The sequence below is a fragment of the Vulpes vulpes genome, chromosome 3 (assembly GCF_048418805.1).
Source record: "Vulpes vulpes isolate BD-2025 chromosome 3, VulVul3, whole genome shotgun sequence".
Classification (NCBI taxonomy): Eukaryota; Metazoa; Chordata; class Mammalia; order Carnivora; family Canidae; genus Vulpes; species Vulpes vulpes.
This window is the reverse complement of record NC_132782.1, coordinates 136,806,420-136,825,476: the sequence shown is the minus strand read 5'-3', so window position 1 is coordinate 136,825,476 and position 19,057 is coordinate 136,806,420. Positions and strand designations below refer to the sequence as shown.

General features: G+C 34.8%; 1 protein-coding gene across 13 annotated transcripts in view; it reads right to left on the bottom strand.

Moving 5' to 3' along the window:
- Nucleotides 1–19,057, bottom strand: part of COL24A1 (collagen type XXIV alpha 1 chain) — a 387,560-nt gene that overhangs the window by 350,192 nt on the left and 18,311 nt on the right. For 7 of the 13 annotated variants that reach the window (XM_072754694.1, XM_072754691.1, XM_072754695.1 and 4 more), the window contains 3 exons: nucleotides 11,203–12,557; nucleotides 2,704–2,757; nucleotides 37–90 (listed from right to left, as the gene is read on the bottom strand). In XM_072754694.1, the coding sequence (XP_072610795.1) occupies nucleotides 37–90; nucleotides 2,704–2,757; nucleotides 11,203–12,557 (1,463 nt within the window). Of the gene's footprint in view, nucleotides 1–22; nucleotides 91–2,703; nucleotides 2,758–11,202; nucleotides 12,558–19,057 lie in introns of those variants that run through there. The other 6 variants (XM_072754699.1, XM_072754701.1, XM_072754698.1 and 3 more) reach the window with 2 other exon arrangements.

Below are 19,057 nucleotides of genomic sequence, written 5' to 3'. Positions count from 1 at the left end.
AGGAAAATAATGTGATACTCACTAGTCATCACTCACCTTTGGACCTGGCAATCCAGGTAACCCAGGATTTCCATGTGGCCCCGGTATGCCCTGCAAATAGTAAAAATGTCATATCACTCTTAGAACAGATCTAGATACAAGTAACAGGTAGTATTTGTTGTAACATTCAAACAAATATCACACAGCATAATTTCATTAAAATGAATGTTATCTTTTTTTTCATAAAATTATATATCTTTTCCTAGATGTTGGATATTTCACTCTTAGAAAAGAAAGCTATGCTAATTATTAAAAAGGACTAGATTTTTCCGTATTTTGATTCAAAACACTGCCTTGAGATGCTTACCTCTTTTAGTTTTCACCCCTATCTCCAGCCATGTTGCATAGTGCTACTTCTAAAAGCTGTGCAGAATAAGAAGTCTAAAAATAACAAAGTGCAAATGTTTAATCTTCTGTCAACATACCTTAACCCTTTCTGCACTTGGGTTTTTGCTTATGCCATTATATATGCCTTAAAGACTTACTTTATTTCACTTTGCCCCCCTACTACTGCCCAAATCATTCTTCAAGTGTCAACTAAGATCCCACCTCATTTTTAATCCTAGCTACACCATCATAAAGTGGTTTCTCTTTCCTACTAACTTCCATAGAAATTCCTACATGTAAAGTTCATTTGCAATTAATTGTTTGTTGCTTTAGGATATTTCTTACACTGTTCTAACCTGTTATTTAAATATTTTATTGCTATTTTAATCTCTCTTACAATATGTGCCATTTAGTGCTAGGATTGAAATTTTTTTGAAAAGGGATCGTTTTTCATATCACCCAGGATAGTACTTGGAACATCTGAGATACCCAGTAAATATCTGTCAATAACTGCTTTATTTACCAATTATTCATAGATTAACTGTTTTAATGCTTTCTGTTTCTTATTACTGATCCTCATAACAATCCTGCAAGGTGGTTATTTTAACTCCCATTTACAAATGAAGAAACTTAAGCTTACAGAAAACAGCAAGTAGAGGAACTATGATTCAATTCCAGAAGGCCTTCCAGGTCTCCAGACCCCTATATTCATTTGGGTTTGGTACCCACTTCTGAGCTCTTTAGCCATACCTCTAGCTTAACATACAACATATAGTTAATAATTACTTATTTTTCTGTCTTTTCCATTCTGAATTAATAGAGCATTGTGTTTCAAAAAGGAGAGGGGCATTAGCAAAAGCAATACTGGAGGTAGATCTAGCAAGATTAAAACTAAGGGAACAAGATTAGATATTATGACATATGTCCTTTGTAACTTAAAATAAATAAATAAATAAATAGATGGAAAAATTTATGAGGATTTACAATGAGTTACTGATGAGATGTTGGACAAGGGCATAAATGCTTATTTTACGAAGTTCAATAGTGCAACCGTGAGCTAGGACAATAACTTTAGAAAAAATTAATATCAGTGGAAGTATGAGGTCTTTTTTTAAGGATAATTTGTTGGTTGTCCCCAAATGAGATAAAATCTAGTGAGAGAAAAAATGTGAAGTTGCCAGTTTTACTTTAAAGAATGGAAAGGAGACAAAATTTGGAACACAGGTGTAATATTTAGCCTTGAGAAGAGGAATACCATTTCTTTCCTAAAGGATTGAATAAATAAACTTAAAAAAAGATAGAAACTAGAGAAGGAAACGTCTGTATCATGGGAATAGATGGAGACTCAAACGTTGAAGGTCATGCTGTGCAAAAACAGAATCAGTAGTGGAAAGGGAGTGGAATTAGCACAAAGAGAGATCCAGTCCCACAGAAAAGAAGGATCCAGACAGGAACTGGGAGCATGGAAGTGGTCTGCCAGCTATGGAAGAGTGAGCACACTGATGAGAGGCTCTGAAAGGAACATGATAGGTCATCAAGTATAGAGAAATAAACCAAATGCTAAACCACTACAGCCAGTGAGCATTCATCTGAGGCCTCATACCAAGAAGACTTTGTTGTCAATATGGACGACTCACAGTAATATTTCAGGATGATTTCTCATCGTATTGTTTGCATGATAGATAAAAATCAGGATAGAAAGAAAGGGGATCGTACAAGGCATGTGCATTTGTCTTTATAACACACAGTCCCAATCTTTTTTCTGGCTCTTTGAAGAATTTCTGGTAGTAAAAGTCCACATTTATTTTCTTAAGTTTGAAAGAAATAAATTTTAACACAGCAGTAAATCTTTTGTTGGACCTGCGTAATGTGAGAAACTACTGCTGATCCTTAAGGCAGCTTTTTCCTCAGGACAATTATTTTTCTAGTCAGTAGCTCCAGGATTTTCCACTATGTAATCCAGGAATGTACTATTTTAAGGCAGCCCACTCCTCTTCATTTCCCAAAGCAAATGAACCCCACCTTGAACTATCAACTACCGATGAGATCACTTTATAACTAAGAATAATGTTACAAGTAGCACCAAAAGAGGCACTAATCTACAAATTTGATAATCCTTCTTGGGCATGTTCACAGAGAATGCTCTGGCTGGGTGTTTACACTCAAATAAACAAGCTGCACATGTTCCTGAGTTTCTCTTGAATTGGCAAAGGTAGGGCTAAGTCTGAAGACCCAGGCAGGTTTCCAAAGGAAGTACATACTGTACAATCCTAGGAAAACCATACCACAAAGTTACTGATTCTAACAGCAAGTGGGACATGGAGCCCATTTACTTACCCGTGGACCTCTCTTTCCGGATGGACCTGGGATACCTGCTGGACCCGGTGGACCCTTGGAAAACAATTGCCAAGATGTCAAGCAGCATAATAGATGCATCTTTTCTCACAAGTCTCATTAAGATTCCCATACTAGGGCTTTTTTGCAGTCCCCAGTTCCTAGCTGATGGCGATTTTACAGTAACATGAATCCCACTCACCCTAATCAGCAGGGGTGAGAGTTGAAACTCAAGTGTCCTCTTTAATCTGGCCAGAAATGGCAGCAGGAAGTCTGTGACTTATGGTTACAGCCTCTGTATCTGGTTTTTACGGGGACCATAACTAGTAGTTTTGTGGGTAATTTTTACCTAACTTTACTTTTACTACTGAAGGCGGAATTCAATTTAGGGTTTGGAGACCAACAACTACAGGTTTTTTTTCAGACACATTTCAAAAGACTTGCCCTGAAAAATTAAAGCACTGACCATAGTATGTTCTTTAAAAGACTTACAGCCAGAATCTGTGTAATGTGTTAAACCCTTATGAGATCCTTCTAGTATACTCAGTAATAAATCTGCCTTACACTGAATATAGCATACCAGGAGGTCAGTTATAGACTTAAATGGCTTGCAAAACAAAGTATGAAAGCAAAAGTTGATCCGTGTTTAAAGTGTTCTGAGTTCTTTAAATGTTATTCATTAAATACATCGAATAAGAAATTGGAAATTACTATTTTACCTCCTCATGTAATACTTTGTCATCTTTTTTCACTTACTTTAACAATCGGCTAGGGGCAGAATAAATGTTCATTCGGGACATGGTTAACACATTCATTCATTCATCTTTCATTCACTTTATTGTTACTGAGCACTCTGCTGACATGGAATGATTCTTGGTGTCTCTAGAGCATACACATATTCCATTTTACAAATATCCATTAAATATTGCTTTAAGAATAGTATGAACATTGAAATTAGACATATCAAAGTTAAAGTACTACCCCTATCATTAACAAGCAGCATACTTAATGAGCCTCCTTTTTAGCCTCATTTTTCTCATTTCTCAATCTTGTAATTAACTACTCTTTGAAAAATTCTTCCTTTATTTAAGTTATGATCATTTTGAAGTTTCATACTGTTCTTTTATATTCCAAACTGTCCACTTTCCTTTAATTGTATTTTTCCTTCTCCTATTCCCTAACTTAATAAAAAACCTTTCATGTACTTCCTAATATTGAGAGATAAGTACTATATCTATTCAACCTCCGACTGAGGGCATTCTCCTTCCTGAGTTGTTTTCAAATATTTTAACAGCTAGTATTTTACTACTAGTGTCCACCAAAGATTGACTTCCACTTATTTTTTTTAAAAATTGAAATTCTTTTCACAGTTATGGTTGTTGTTATAATCAGAAGCTAACAGCTATTGACTTGAAGTCCCAAAAATAAGAAGATTAGAAAACTAAAATCGAATGTCCAGTTTGGTTTATTGCCCTATCACACTGATTACAACAAAAGAAACACCATTCCTTTCACATTGAAAAGGTAATTAATATTAGGTACTGGGGAAGAAAGAAAGTATATTTTATGTCATGATTAAAATATTTAAGTTCTTTAATAAGCACTAAATAAAAATCAATTTTAGCTTTCTACACAATTTTGCATTTTCGAATCTTTGAGAACAGATTATTAATAGGGATTTCTAGAAAACAGGGAAGTAAATTGATTTTATATGCCATGTCTTGTTTGAGGAGAATAAGTTATTTTCTGTAAATAAAGTTAAGTACTAAAAATGGCCCTTTAACTTTGAGATTACTGATTATTAAGAGAAAGTATAATTCAATGAAAAGAGCAATAGTTTTGCAATTGTCCAATCTAGATTCAAATCATTACTCAATCATTTACTAGCTAAATGACTTTGGATAAATCAGTTACTCTTTTTAAGCCATAGTTCCTCATCTTTAAAAAAAATTATAAAAATAAGTTATGATTATTTTTAATTTTTATAATCATTACTAATGATTATAAAAATCTACCTTTCAGAGTTATTGTGAACATTAAAGATACTAGATAGAAAAAAACCTATCACTATGGCTGATATATAGTAGTTGACCAGTAAACTATAATGAATTTTTTATTTTTATTTAATTAATTTATTTATTTTTAAGATTTTACTTATTTATTCATGAGAGACACAGGCAGAGAGAGAAGCAGGCTTCATGCAGGGAGCCCAACATGAGACTTGATCCTGGGTCTCCAGGATCACACCCTGGGCTGAAGGCGGCGTTAAACCACTGAGCTACCAGGGCTGCCCCATAATGAATTTTTTAAAGGTGTATATGGGACACATCAACTACTCAATTAATGTTAGTTATAATATAGTTACTAGGGTTATTACTATTAATACTAGTATATAAGTATATATATTAAGGCAAATATATTTACTAGACTATAACTTCTAAAAGACAGGAATGCCTAGCTAATTAATCTTGGAAGTCCTGTGTCTAAAATTCCTTTTTTCATTCATTCATTCATTCACTCATTCAATAAACATTAGTAAGCATCAAGCCCTCCTGGAGCTTACAGTCCAGATAAAAAGACACATGTTAACAGATAAGTACATAATTATACATTTTACTTAGTGATATGAGGGAAAAGCAAGCAACAGAGAGATTCACATAGTTAGTGCACCTCATTTATTTGTGATGTCAGAAGAATTCTCTGAGGAAGTGCTAAGTTAGGCCAAAAAGACAAATAAGAGAAAAGAAGAGAAAATAAAATTCCAGAAAATTGGAAGAAATGAATAAGGGTATGAGTGAAACAAAACAAACCAAAGAAGAAGCATAGTCTTATTGAGAAATTAAAAAGAAAACTCAGTGAGAATAAAGGGAAGTGGAACAAAATGAAGTTGCAGAAGTAAGAAGGAGCCAAATCATGTACACCTACATAGGTTATAATAAAAAGTCTTTCATTTATTATAAGTGCTTTATTCTTTTGCCGCTGAAGAATTTAAGCAGCTAAAAGATGTGAGGTGATTTGTGTTTTCAAAAAGATCACTAGAGAATTTTCATAAAACATGGCAGAATGAGAACATTTTTTAAACTTCTCTCCCTCCCTCAAAACCCACTGAAAACAACAAAAAGCACCAAAAGAAAAAACATCATTTCCAACAAAACAGGGATAGGACCACAACCACAAACCACAAAATATGAACATTATCTTCCAAATACTGAGAAACGGTGGTGTAAGGAAAGATGTTGAGAGATGACCGAAAACCAAAAACCTCCTCAGACCTCAAAACTTGGACAGGCTACAGTTATCTAAAAGCATATCAATCTTGAGAGTTCATTCCAAAAATCCTTTGATTACAACGATGAGGTTTAAGGGAATGAGAAAGCCATAGCCAGTATGATTAATGGCCCAATGAAGACCCAGCTCCAAACAGCCCAGAGTAAGGAAGGTAGAGCTAAAAAGGAAGAACCCATCATTTTTATGACCTGCAACCAAACATCCTATCCTCAGGAGATTTCTGGTGGTGAAAGAGGGTAAAAGACAGGAGCATAAATCATCATATTGGCTCTTAAGGAGCCTGTGAAATAAAGAGCTTCATAATAAATTGTACATGAAAATAAGAGAAGATCTGTCTCCAGGCAGAGGACAAAATAAATACGGTAAGATGGTGTTTAAAGGCAGCAACTTAAATTTGACACTGTGTGTCACTCCACCTAACTTTCCTTTGCCTCTCCCTATACTATCCCAAAACAAATAGTGGCCCAGTTAGAGTTGTTTTTATTTTTAAAATGGCTAATAACCAGAAAGAAACCAGCAGGTGACTTATACATACATATCAAGGAGGGACGGGGGAAGTATGAGGACAGAAACATACATTTAAAATAAATGAAAATTATTCATCAGAGGAGGGACACCTGGGTGGCCCAGCGGTTGAGCCTCTGCCTTCAACTCAGGACATGATCCCAGAGTTCTGGGATTGAGTCCTGCATCGGGCTCCTGCATAAAGCCTGCTTCTCCTCCCTCTGCCTGTGTCTCTGCCTCTCTCTGTGTGTCTCTCACGAATAAATAAATCTGTTAAAAAAATTATTTATCAGAGGAGGAATTACTCCATGCAACAGAGAAAAAGTTCAGTCATATAGATGCAAAGAATTTCAAGATGCCATTTTTCTATAAAAAGAGAACACAAGGGGTGCCTGGGTGGCTTAGTTGGCTAGGTGGCTGCCTTTGGCTTCGGTCATGATCCCAGGGCCCTGGGATCAAGCCCCATGTCAGGCTCCCTGCTTAGCAGGGGTGGGGGGGGGTGGGGGGGAAGGGTGGTCTGCTTCTCCCTTTCTCTCTACCCATCCCCCCTGCTCATGCTGTCTCTCAAATAAATATACAGTTTTTAAAAAGAGAGAACTCAAAGAAGAGTTACAAGAAATAAAAGTAACAATGAAGAGTAATGAAATGTGAACCAGAAGAGTTCGAGAAAGATATGAAAAGAGCAAAAAAGAAACCATTATAGGCGAAAACCATGTCAAATACAATTGAAAAATCAATAAAGGAATGTGAGTGCAGAATAACTGAATTCACACAAAATGAAATAGAAAAAAAGCAATTACACATAGACATGCTTGTAGAGATTATATCTAATATCACAAAGGACATGCAACATATGTTTGTTGAGGAGCCTGAAGAAGAACACGGGAAAAAAGAAAAGAAAAATATTTGAGGATATAATGGAAGATGTTTCTATAATGAAATAAAAATAATCTTCATATCAAAGGAGTACCAGAAAAAAAAAAAAACCTGATACAGACTTAAATAGGCTTAATGAACTTGAGAGATGATGAAGGAACTGCAAAGGTATAAGATGGAAAAAATCATCACCGCAAGTAGGAGAAATCAGGCTGGCCTCAGAGACTTCACACAGTAACATCTACTTCAAGAAGTGAAGCAACAATCCCTGCAAAGTTCATCATTTCATCACCATTCATACTTTCATTAGATTTTTTTAAAATCTACCTTTAGTCTTCTACCCTATGTTTACGTTGGACTGTGAAGTTCAACAGTGGCTTTCATTAGAAGAACCCATTTCCTCCACTGTTCAGTCCTCACCCTTTTTGACTTCTATGTAGCTTTTGGAACTACTGATCAATTTCTTCTCAAAACTCTTCATTGGCTTTTGTCACAGTACACTATACTCTTCTCTCCCATCTGACCGTTCATTCACATTTCTGCTTTTTGTCTGCCATAATCCCAAAGCAAAAATTCCCCCATGATTTGCTTCTTCACTTATGCCAAACTCCTTTCTTTGAAAATTATCCAACCCTATAGCTTTAATAATAATATTAATAGGAAGAGTCTCAAATCGTTATCTCTATCTTGATCTCTCTTTCGCACTTCAGCTTCTTCAATGTTTCCAACAGCTGAATTTCCAACAGAATTATCAATGTTCTAACTTAGTTTCCGCTTCTAAAATTGACTTCCTCTCTTAATTACTGATTTTAGTAAAGGTATTACCATTCCTTCAAACCGCAGACTTAAAACTTCAGTTGTCTTTGATTCTCTTCCTTTCTGCTTGGTTCCTAGGCCTAATTAATTTCCTAGTTCTACCAATTCTTTCTTCAAAATATCTCTTAAATCCTACCTTTCCTCTTCATTTTCATTGCTATCATCCTAGATTAGGTCCTAGCCCTTGTAACATCAAGATGATAGCAGGGGGATGCCTGGGTGGCTCAGCAGTTGAACCTTTGGCTCAGGTTGTGATCCTGGGGTCCTGGAACTGAGTCCCACATCAAGCTTCTTGTGGGGAGCCTGCTCCTCCCTCTGCCTAGGTCTCTGCCTCTCTCTCTCACTCTGTGTCTCTCATAAGTAAATAAATAAAATCTTTAAAAAAAAAAAAAAAAGATGATAGCAGGAACTTCTTGTCTGTGCTGGGCACTAACAGACTGACTTACCTATTAGTATCTGTTCAGAAACCTACAAAATTCCCCAGAGAACAAAATAAAATTAGAACTATCAGTTTGACAATTAAAACTCTCCACAACCGGACAACATCTAGCTTGGGTCTTATATTTGTCCAATATTATTCAACCCAACATCATGAAAGAGTTTGAGCTTTAGAGGCAGAAAACCTGAATTCAAACCCTGGGGCTCCATCGTTTATTAGCAATGTGGTTATGAGCAAGTAAATTAACTTTTCTAGGCTTCTGTTTCTTCACTTGAAAGATGAAGATAATAATACCAACCTCACTGAGTTAATTTAAGATAAGGTAATGAATGTAAAGGGCATGGTACAGCATCTGTCACAAAGTAAAAACTCAATAGATGATAGCTGCTATGCCACTTTTCCTATATAAAAATATAGACCAGTTCCTTCCCCCTATCAAAATCTATGCATTCTTTGAGGCTTAAGTTACAACTTTGTTCACAAGAACTTATTCTGAACAACTCGCCTTAAGTGACCTTTCATATGGATCTCCTCAGAAAATATTTCTCTCAGGCACCTGGTTCAGTGGGTTAAGCATCTACCTTCAGCTCAGGTCATGATCTCAGGGTCCTGGGATTGAGCCCCGTGTCAGGCTCCCTGCTCAGAAGGGAGTCTACTTCTCCCTCTGTCCCTCCTTCTGTTTGTGTAAGCTCTAATAAATAAATAAAATCTTTTTAAAAAAGAAAATATATCTGTTATGAACATTTGTACCCCATACACTTGGTTTGTAAGCTCCTTTTGATCCATGGCTGTGTTACACATACTTTGTGTTCCTGCTTTGCCCATAGCAGAAACTAAGTAAATATCCGTTAAATATTATTGGTCCATTTACCAAATGACTATTTGGGGATTTATAGAAGAACATAATACTCATCTCATCATATGGACTTTTTCTGAAGAAAGTAAATGACTTCATAACTATTTGTTTAATATGACCTGCCCAGTAGCTCACTTTTATTATTAATATGTTAATAATTAATTGCTATAGTGGAAAAGACTTTATTTCTCTATAATAATATACTATTCAGATTTTATTTTAAAATCTTTAAATATTCATTTAATAAGAATTGTTCAATACCCATCAAATCACTTTAAGCAAGAACCACAAAGGAAACATAAGCTAAGCAAGTGACATCATCTTCTCCCATTCAATGGCTTCCAGAATCAAACTAATGACCCAAATTTTATTTTCATCAAATAAATACTTTAAGATATATTTTAGTCTGCTTGCAATTAGAAAATTATTTTTTTAAGATTGTATTTATTTATTTGTGAAAGACACAGAAAGAGAGAGAGGCAGAGACGCAGGCAGAGGGAGAAGCAGGCTCCCTGCAGGGAGCCGGATGCAGGACTCGATCCTGGGTCTCTAGGATCACGCCCTGGGCTGAAGGCGGCGCTAAACCACTGAGCCACCGGGACTGCCCAGAAAATTATTTTCTAAACACATATGGGAGATTACTCAAGATATACAAATATAAAAGGCAAAAACATGTTTCTAATGTGATTTTAAATAGATTTTTTAAAGTTTTAAATGATTTAGAAATTTTTCAACTATTCATCTGTAATTGCACCTACACAACAAAAGAGCTTCAGAGCTGAAAACATCTATTATCTCATAGTTTTGTTTATACATTATTAAATAAGTGATTTGGCTGGTTTTTTTTTATAGAATACGCAGATGGGCTGTTAGCTATTTTTTGTATTAGGTACCTAGAGCTTTTATTAATTCATAAATGTAAATGCACTATATCATTAAAGATACAATGAAATATGTTACTCTTAATAGATACTAAACTATTTCATTTAGAACAATAATATGTTTGCTTTTTTCTAGTGATTCACTATAAAATTATCTCTACCTGAAATAAATTTTTATATTCCATTTTAATCCATTTGATATTATTTTGCTGAAAGATGTGTTTAATAATGATTATCATTAATTTAATTGATGTATGTAATGCATTTTTCTTTAGTATATTACAAGTTTCATATCCTTCTCTTAACATAACTATGTATTAAATCTATGTTTTTTCTATAAAGAATGCTGATCTATATTTAACAGTCAAAATTCTGCTTGAGGGGATCCCTGGGTGGCGCAGCGGTTTGGCGCCTGCCTTTGGCCCAGGGCACGATCCTGGAGATCCAGGATCAAATCCCACGTCGGCTCCCGGTGCATGGAGCCTGCTTCTCCCTCTGCCTGTGTCTCTACCTCTCTCTCTCTCTCTCTCTCTCTGTGTGAATATCATAAAAAAAAAAAAAAAATTCTGCTTAAGTTTCAACTGGACAAGAAAAACATACAGCTTACTCACCACTTTACCAGAATTAAGTAACCTTTCAGCCTACCAAAACAACAACAACAACAACAACAAAAATACAATATTTGAACCAAATATTGGTTGGATGCATTATAGTAACCATAAATTCACTTACTATAGGCAGGATACATTTCTGAAACATATCTGTTCTGCTCTGTATTATTCAGTCTAGAGATTTTTTTTTTGATAGTTAATACATTAAGACAGATTTTAAAAACAACTTACGGGAGGTCCAGGGTCCCCTTTTGGCCCTCTTAGAGTCTCCATTTCGAGCATTGTATTAAGATCCTCATAATAATAATAATAATCATAAAGGTCAGTCTCATAGCTATTTTCGATGGGATAGGTAGCATCAGGATCAAATTCACCTTCTTTCCTCAGGTCAAGGTGATTGTCCACAGATGGCTCATCTGTCACTCTGTATAAGGTTGTGTTTAAAATCTGCTGCAGTTCCATGAGTTCATTAGTGTGTAGATTTGCTGCAATAGCCTTCTTGAGATTGATCATTGTTTCTTGTTTTATATGTGGAAGAACAGATGATATCTTCTTAAATGGTAGCAGACCAGTTACTCTATCATTATGTTGTGTGACATTGTCAGATACATTTGGGAGAGAACTAAATTTCTCCTTGCTCTTTGTTCTCGCCTTATTAAGGAGATGATGGGTCACTGACAGGCTTAAATTTGTCTGAGTATGTTCCTCAGTAATCATTTCTTTGGCCTGAATTCCATGGTTTACAAGATCCACAGCAGACACATTGCTTGAATGAAGAGACACTGACTGAGACTTTGACATCTGGAGTCCTTGCTGTTTACGGACTGTTGCAGAATCATTATTTATCATATTTGGGATGCTTTTGCCTTTGGTAAATGTGTCCTCTGACAGCACTTTTTCACCAAATTTTTTGGGCAAGGGAGAGTTTTCCAGTATTTCAGCTGGTTTGATGGTTGTATGAAGAAGGCTTATCTCAGGGCGACAACGCTGTTTCATATATCTACAATAGTCTGCAGATACTTCTGCAGAAGGAATAATATCCAACTGACATACTATTCCTTCAAAATGGACAGAATTATTATTCATACTTCCTAAGGTAAACACACTGTTAGAATCAAAAGTCTGAACTTCTGAAAGAGTCTCTCTGCTAAAAGATTTCTTTCCACACTCAACAAACATTGAGACAACTTGGTTTCTAATAGTAATGGCAAATGAGTGCCATCGCTCATTGTGAACACTGTAGTTGAAAAATACAGACTGCTTTCCTCCAAGGTATACTACTAATTTTTTAGGTAATAATTGCACTCCTAATTGCAGTCTATTTTTATTTCTAATGCTGAAGAGAAATGCATTGTTTACTCTATGTGACTGCAACCCAATTAATATTGTAAATGGCTGTTCTAAGTTGAATGGTAAAATTTTCATGAGAGGTGACTCAATATAAGCATCATTTGTTAAAATGACACCTAATTCTGTTAAGTGGACCCCCTGAGGTAATGATGTAGATGATGATGGTACAGCAGTCACTGATGATGAGTGTCTTACATCTTTGCCTCCAAGGCCTAGTTGATGAAGAATGTCTATGCCTGGAAATTAAAAAGAAAGAGAGAGAGAGAGAGAGAGAGAAGGAGAAAGAATCTTACTCTTATGTATTCATGTGTTCATATAAATATTTGAATATATTCTCATAACAGTAATCCCTAAAATAAGCATGCTCTATCAATTTCCAGGTAATGAGAGAAATGGAGAGAAAAAGTAAAATGTTATACTCCGTTATTTGAAACACACACATACACCACAACCATGCATGCACACACACACACACACACACACACACACACACACACACCCCAGTATCTCTAAACCCCAAATTTAATAATTGTTCTCTCCGGAATCTTATTTGGTACTCCAATGAATATTACTTCTTTAATTTAGGACTTAAAATTTTATGACTTCTATGTTAAAGAGGAACAGGGGACACAATTACCAAAAGAAATTTATAACTTGGCAGTCATTTTATAAATTAAGTTCACATAATCTTTTAAGCTATAATTTTGCAGGCTATTTTTTTTTCCCTTACAGGTTTCTGAGAATTTACAAGTCACATAAGAGTTCTCCCTATGCCTCACACCTTATGTGTGCTACAGAAAGAATATTCAGTCACCTTGATATCTCCTGGACAGGAGAACTTAAATTCCAATTGTTGATGATCATATACTTTTTATTTTCCTTCCAAGTTTCTCTTGCTTCCATTGTTTTCTCAGTCTTCCACAGTAATTTTTATCCAAACCATTTTTAGACTTTCTCAATATTTATCACATAATATAGATTTTATGTAATATAAATTTCATATAATTAAGGCCTTTATTAGTTTATTTTTATTGCAAAGTTACTAATAGTATACTCCTTATCTCCCTTATCCAATTATAAACTCTTGGAAGACAGATTCTATGTCTGATTCACTACTCAATATCTACTATTCTCACCTTGCAAATAGTTCTACAATTTCTAAATTAATGAATTTGCCCATCAAAATCTCATTAGATGTCACATTTGTCTCTATAGTCTTATAAAATTAAATACATTTTTGTAAAGAATAATGAATCCCTTGTTAGAGATATAGAACAGTTTGGTCAGCCATATGACCTTTATTATTTAGGGGGTTATAAATCTCCCACTTGCATCTGTGTACATATTTAATCATTTCCAACAAGAAATGTCAAAGAATATTAATTCATAACCATGATACATGAGAAAAAATAAGTTTTTGAAGATTAGCCAAAAAACTGTGAATCATCGTAATTTCTCTTTTATAGGAAATTAGATATTTGATAATTCATATTTATTACAAATAGCAAACATAGTGGCAAAATATCACTCATGCATAATCTAGCAATACAATTAAAATATTTTCTTAGAAGAGAGCTTTACAAAATACTCAAGTGTTTTAAGTTAGAACAACCATCATTTTATTGATAAAACAGTTGTAGTTTTATACTAGTTTTAACTATTATAAATGTTTGTATCAAAAAAATAAATAAATAAATGTTTGTATCTAAGATACAGTATGACAGCATCTCTCAAACTCTTCCACCAAAACATTATTAACAGCAGTTTAGAATTATATGCATCTCCAGGAATTTGGAGGAATAGTTTAAAGAGGCCCCATAAAAGCACAAAAAATATCTTTGACTTCTCATGTTTTATAGTTAAAATTTAGGAAAAACTTTTTAATTTTACTCCATAATATGACTATGTTTGTTTTAATATAAAACATGAACGACCAGCTAAATCAGTTAACTATCCCCATCTCCAATCTTCATTGAAAATTTATACTCCTGAAACATAGATCTGCTTAGTCTGTGAATTTTTTTGATTAATTAATTTATTTGAGGGAGGGAGAGAGAGAAAGAGAGAGAAGATAGAGAACATACAGGTGGAGAGAGGGAAAGGGAGGAGAGATGGAGGAACCTCTCTCTCCCCCAGCACCTGCTCTGCTGAGTGGGAAGCCTTACTCAGGGCCTTGATCCCAGGACTCTGATTATCATGACCTGAGCTGAAAACAAGAGTCGGCTGTTTGACTAAGCCACCCAGGTGGCCCAAGTCAGTGACTTTGAGTTTGCTTGACCAATGATATCTGCCTCTATGGGTGTACATATCTCAATCTGAGAGATAAACTATGTTAGAAACACTGCTCTTATGAAAATTACAATGCTTAAAGTGTATAAATCATATACTATGTGAAAGTTTTCATTCTAGAAGATGCCAGATAGACTATCCTTACACAAAGGAAGTGCCACTTCTCTGTGGTAGAATGTCAAGGCTGCTCCTTGCCCAAAGAAAACTTCTTCTTGCATTTAACAAGAACCCCTGTTATCTAGTAACTCAAATTTCTGATGCTATTCATGGAAATAATACTGGAAAGAGCAATAATAAAAACTTTATTATGTGTGTTTTTAATATTTCATATATATTTTCCTTTGATTCTATTTTTGAGTTTTTACAACAAATAGCTAAGATATTTTAAGACAAATGTCTTTGAAGATTTGCTACTCAGTAAGTTTCTTGTTATTGAACTATCCTTGCATTTCTGAAATAAAATCTACTTGATGGTTGGATATTATTATTTTGAAAGTTTGCTGGATTCTCAAAGAATAATATATGTAGAATCATCACGTTAATAATTATAAGTTAAACTCCCTCTGCCTGTCTCTGCCTCTCTCTCTTAGTCTGTGTCTCTCATGAATAAATAAATAATATTTATAAGTTAAGACTGGTGTGTGGTTTTTCTCCTACTGGACTATTTTTACCAGAATATAACACCAATTCATTATTTTCTATGGCCTAATTTAAATAGAATTTATAAGACTAAGTTTTAAAAATCTGAAGTACAAATTAGACACCATTCTCTAATCACAATGCTAACAAGTTAGATTTTAATAACAAAATGAGAAAATAAACAAAATCCTTTAATTGGAAAATGTAAAGATTTTCTCCTAAATCACTTGGGTCAATGGGAAAATACAAATAAAAATTACATAGTTTTTAGAAAACAACAAAAATTAAAATACTGCATATCAAGGTCTATGGGATACACCTTTAGAATTATCTTTTAGAAAGAAAGACTTATATTTTTATTCTGTTACCTCTAAAATTATAAATATACACAATGTCTCTAGTCCTCTTTACTTAGATCTATTACTTCTTTCCTATGAACAGTGTTTCCTCTTTCTTTTTCTCCCTCCTCCCCTCTCCCTTACCATCTAATATTAGCCAATAGAATTAGCTTTCCTAGCATTTATCTTTTTATTATTAAGTATCCTGATAGTATTTTTTATTTGCTTTATCAGCTTTGGATAATATTATTTCCCAGCTTCTAAATAGGAGCCAATCACCAAACTTAATGTATTTCCTGTCTTTTATTCCCTTTTTCCCTCCTATTGTGAATGATTGTATCATTCCTACATTAATTTATATCATAATTTATATGCAGTTCTGTTCCCACATTTTCTCCTGGTAAATAGAACCAATCTTTTGGAGTCATTTTCCCAGTTATTTCCTTTTTGATGAAGTTAATCCTGTATTAATCTCCTCAAGAAACATTCATGGGAAAATTTCCTGGATGTTTGACTTTTTAGAATTGTTTGTTGGTAGCATTGGGTTTTTTTTGTTTGTTTGTTTGTTTGTTTTTTTGGGGGGGGGGTTTATAAAGATTTTGTTATTTATTCATGAGAGACACAGAGAGAGAGGCAGAGACATAGGCAGAGGGAGAAGCAGGCTCCATGCAGGAAGCCCGGTGTGGGACTCAATCCCAGGATTCCAGGATCACGCCCTGAGCCAAAGGCAGACGATCAACCGCTGAGCCACCAAAGCATCCCTGTTGATAGCATTGTATCTTAAATTTCATTGGACATAAAATTCGTTGCTAATGTATTCTTTCCTTGAATATCTTATTCAAGATATGATTCCACTATCTATACGTATGGATATAAAAAAAATCTGAAGGCAGCTAATTTTGTTTCTCCCTCTAAGTGACTCAATTTTTTTTTTTTTTTAACCAACATGCCCCAAAACTGCTGCTCTTTATCCTTGAAGTACAAATTTCATTAGGATATGGCTTCATATTAACCATTCTGGATAAATGTTTCCAGGCATATAGTATGCCCATTTGCTGTTCCCTCCAGCAAAGTTTTCATGAATTGGATCCCTGAATATTTGTTCTATTTTATAGTTGTGGGTTTCCTCTTCAAAAATTACTATTATAATTATGTTTAATCTCCACCACTGTCTTCTATATCTATCATTTCTCTGCAATCTTTTAAAATATGTTACTTATCTTCAGTTCTGTTTTTTCATTCCTGCTTTTACCATATTTTCTATAATTTCTAACCTCCTTTTGTGTTCCTTCCAATTTCCTCCTGATTTATAAAAATGATTTTTCCTACGACACCTTTTCTGAGTTCTACAAGCTCACAATTCATATCCCTTTAATATCTTGCCATCTCTTCCTTCTCTTGAGTTCTTATATTTCTGTTTTATGATCTTCCTTCATCGTGATTTTTTTTATCTGTGCATTCTCATTTTGCTGCTTTCACCTATATTTTTCTTATTGTACCTTTCTATTTATGCTGTGTTGCTTTTAGTTACTATTTCATACTCAATAGTTTATAGAAAGATGCTAGGGAGAAGACAAAGGGGCATGCCTTCCAAATCTCAAAACCCAAAGGCTGTTTCAGCATTACCAGAGTTCTTTCAAGTGGCCTTTGATATAGCCTCACCTTCTTCTCTGGATCAGACCTAATCTAGCAGAACTTCTATAGCCATCCTAGTTGGCAACACCCTATTCTCCTTCCCCAGTATCCACTCTCATTGCTATATGCTTCAGAATGAATCCTTCACCTTAGGAAGTAGATTTGTGCATGTTCTGAGATCTTTCCTCACCGAGCCATTTAGCTATTATCTGTGCTTCTTTCTTGTACTTGCTCCTGGGCAGCTTCTGTCCTCCCCAGATCCTGTAGCAGTTGTTTTGTATAGGGGCTCAAGGTTAAGGTACTTTGGGGTATGCTCCTCATTTAAAAAGTGTGTGGTTATACTGGCACTTTTATGTTTTTCTCAGCATATTTTGAGAGTTTGCAGATTTTATCATTCCCCTAGTTTTGCTGGAAATGGAGTTTTCAGGGTTATTTACTATTTCATTCATCTTTTTTTCTTTTTGTATGATATCCAAAAACAGAGTGGGAACATAATATCTCATGATTTCGAGTTTATATTTAAAGTCTATATGTAGGGGATCCCTGGGTGGCTCAGCGGTTTAGCGCCTGCCTTTGGCCCAGGGCGTGATCCTGGAGTCTAGGGATTGAGTCCCACGTCAGGCTCCTGGCATGGAGCCTGCTTCTCCCTCCTCCTGTGTCTCTGCCTCTCTCTCTCACTATGTCTATCATAAATAAATAAATAAATAAATAAATAAATAAATAAATAAATACATCTTTAAAAAAATAAAAAATAAAATCTATATGTATTTCAAAGATGAAGAATCTGAAGCCCAGAGAGATTATGTAACCTAGTCAAGATCATATGGCTGATAAATAGTAGAAATAGATATAAGTCCAATCAGTCTAGCTTCAAAGTCTATAATCTTTGTCTCACCACACTACCTTACAGGCACTCTATTCTCCACATCACCTGGCATATTCTTTGGCAAGTCTCACAATCAATCATGGCAGGGTTATTTCTTCCCACTGAATCTCACAGTGGGCAATACCCCCTAGGTTGCCAACAGAATTGGTATCTGAGTGGACATCTAAATGTTAATCCTACTTAAACTTTCAAATCTTAATGTAAATATGTTTAGCTTAAATTTTGTGGCAGATACTGATATGAGAACAGAGAACTCTTAAGGATAAAAGGCACATATGAGAGGGTCTGGGGAGAACAGGAGAATGAAAGTCTTCTATCAAAGGACAGACTATTGTTAATTTAGGTCTGGCCCTGGATATCACCAAACTGCAATTTGGAAGTTAAATTTAGATAATTAGTACTGATGAATACAGCAAGAAAAAACTTAGTTGTCTATAATAGGTTACTTGTTTCATTAGTGACCCTAACCACAAAATCAATCCAGTTTGTGTTACTTGGGAAATCAGTTACTATTTAAAGAATACTGATTACCAACTAGGCACTTCATTAAGTGCTTTGCCTTTCTTTTCATTAAGAAATTTTTTAATTAGAAATTTTTTTCTAAATACTTTTTTTGAGTATAGTTGGCACTATAGTTTCAAGTGTACAACATAGTGAGTCAACAAATCTATACGTTATGCTATGCTATGCTCACTATAAGAGTAGCTACCATGTGTCCCCATACACTATTACAATACCATTGACTATAGTCCCTATGCTGTATCTTTCATCCCCATGACTTCTTCATTCCATAACTGGAAGCCTTTAACCTCTCACTCCCCTTCACCCCTCCTGCCCTTCCCCCAACCTCCGGCAGCCATCAGTTTGTTCTCTGTATTTATAGTTCTGATCCTGTTTGTTTAGTCATTTGTTGCACTTTGCATTTTTTTTACAGAATAAAAATAGTAGC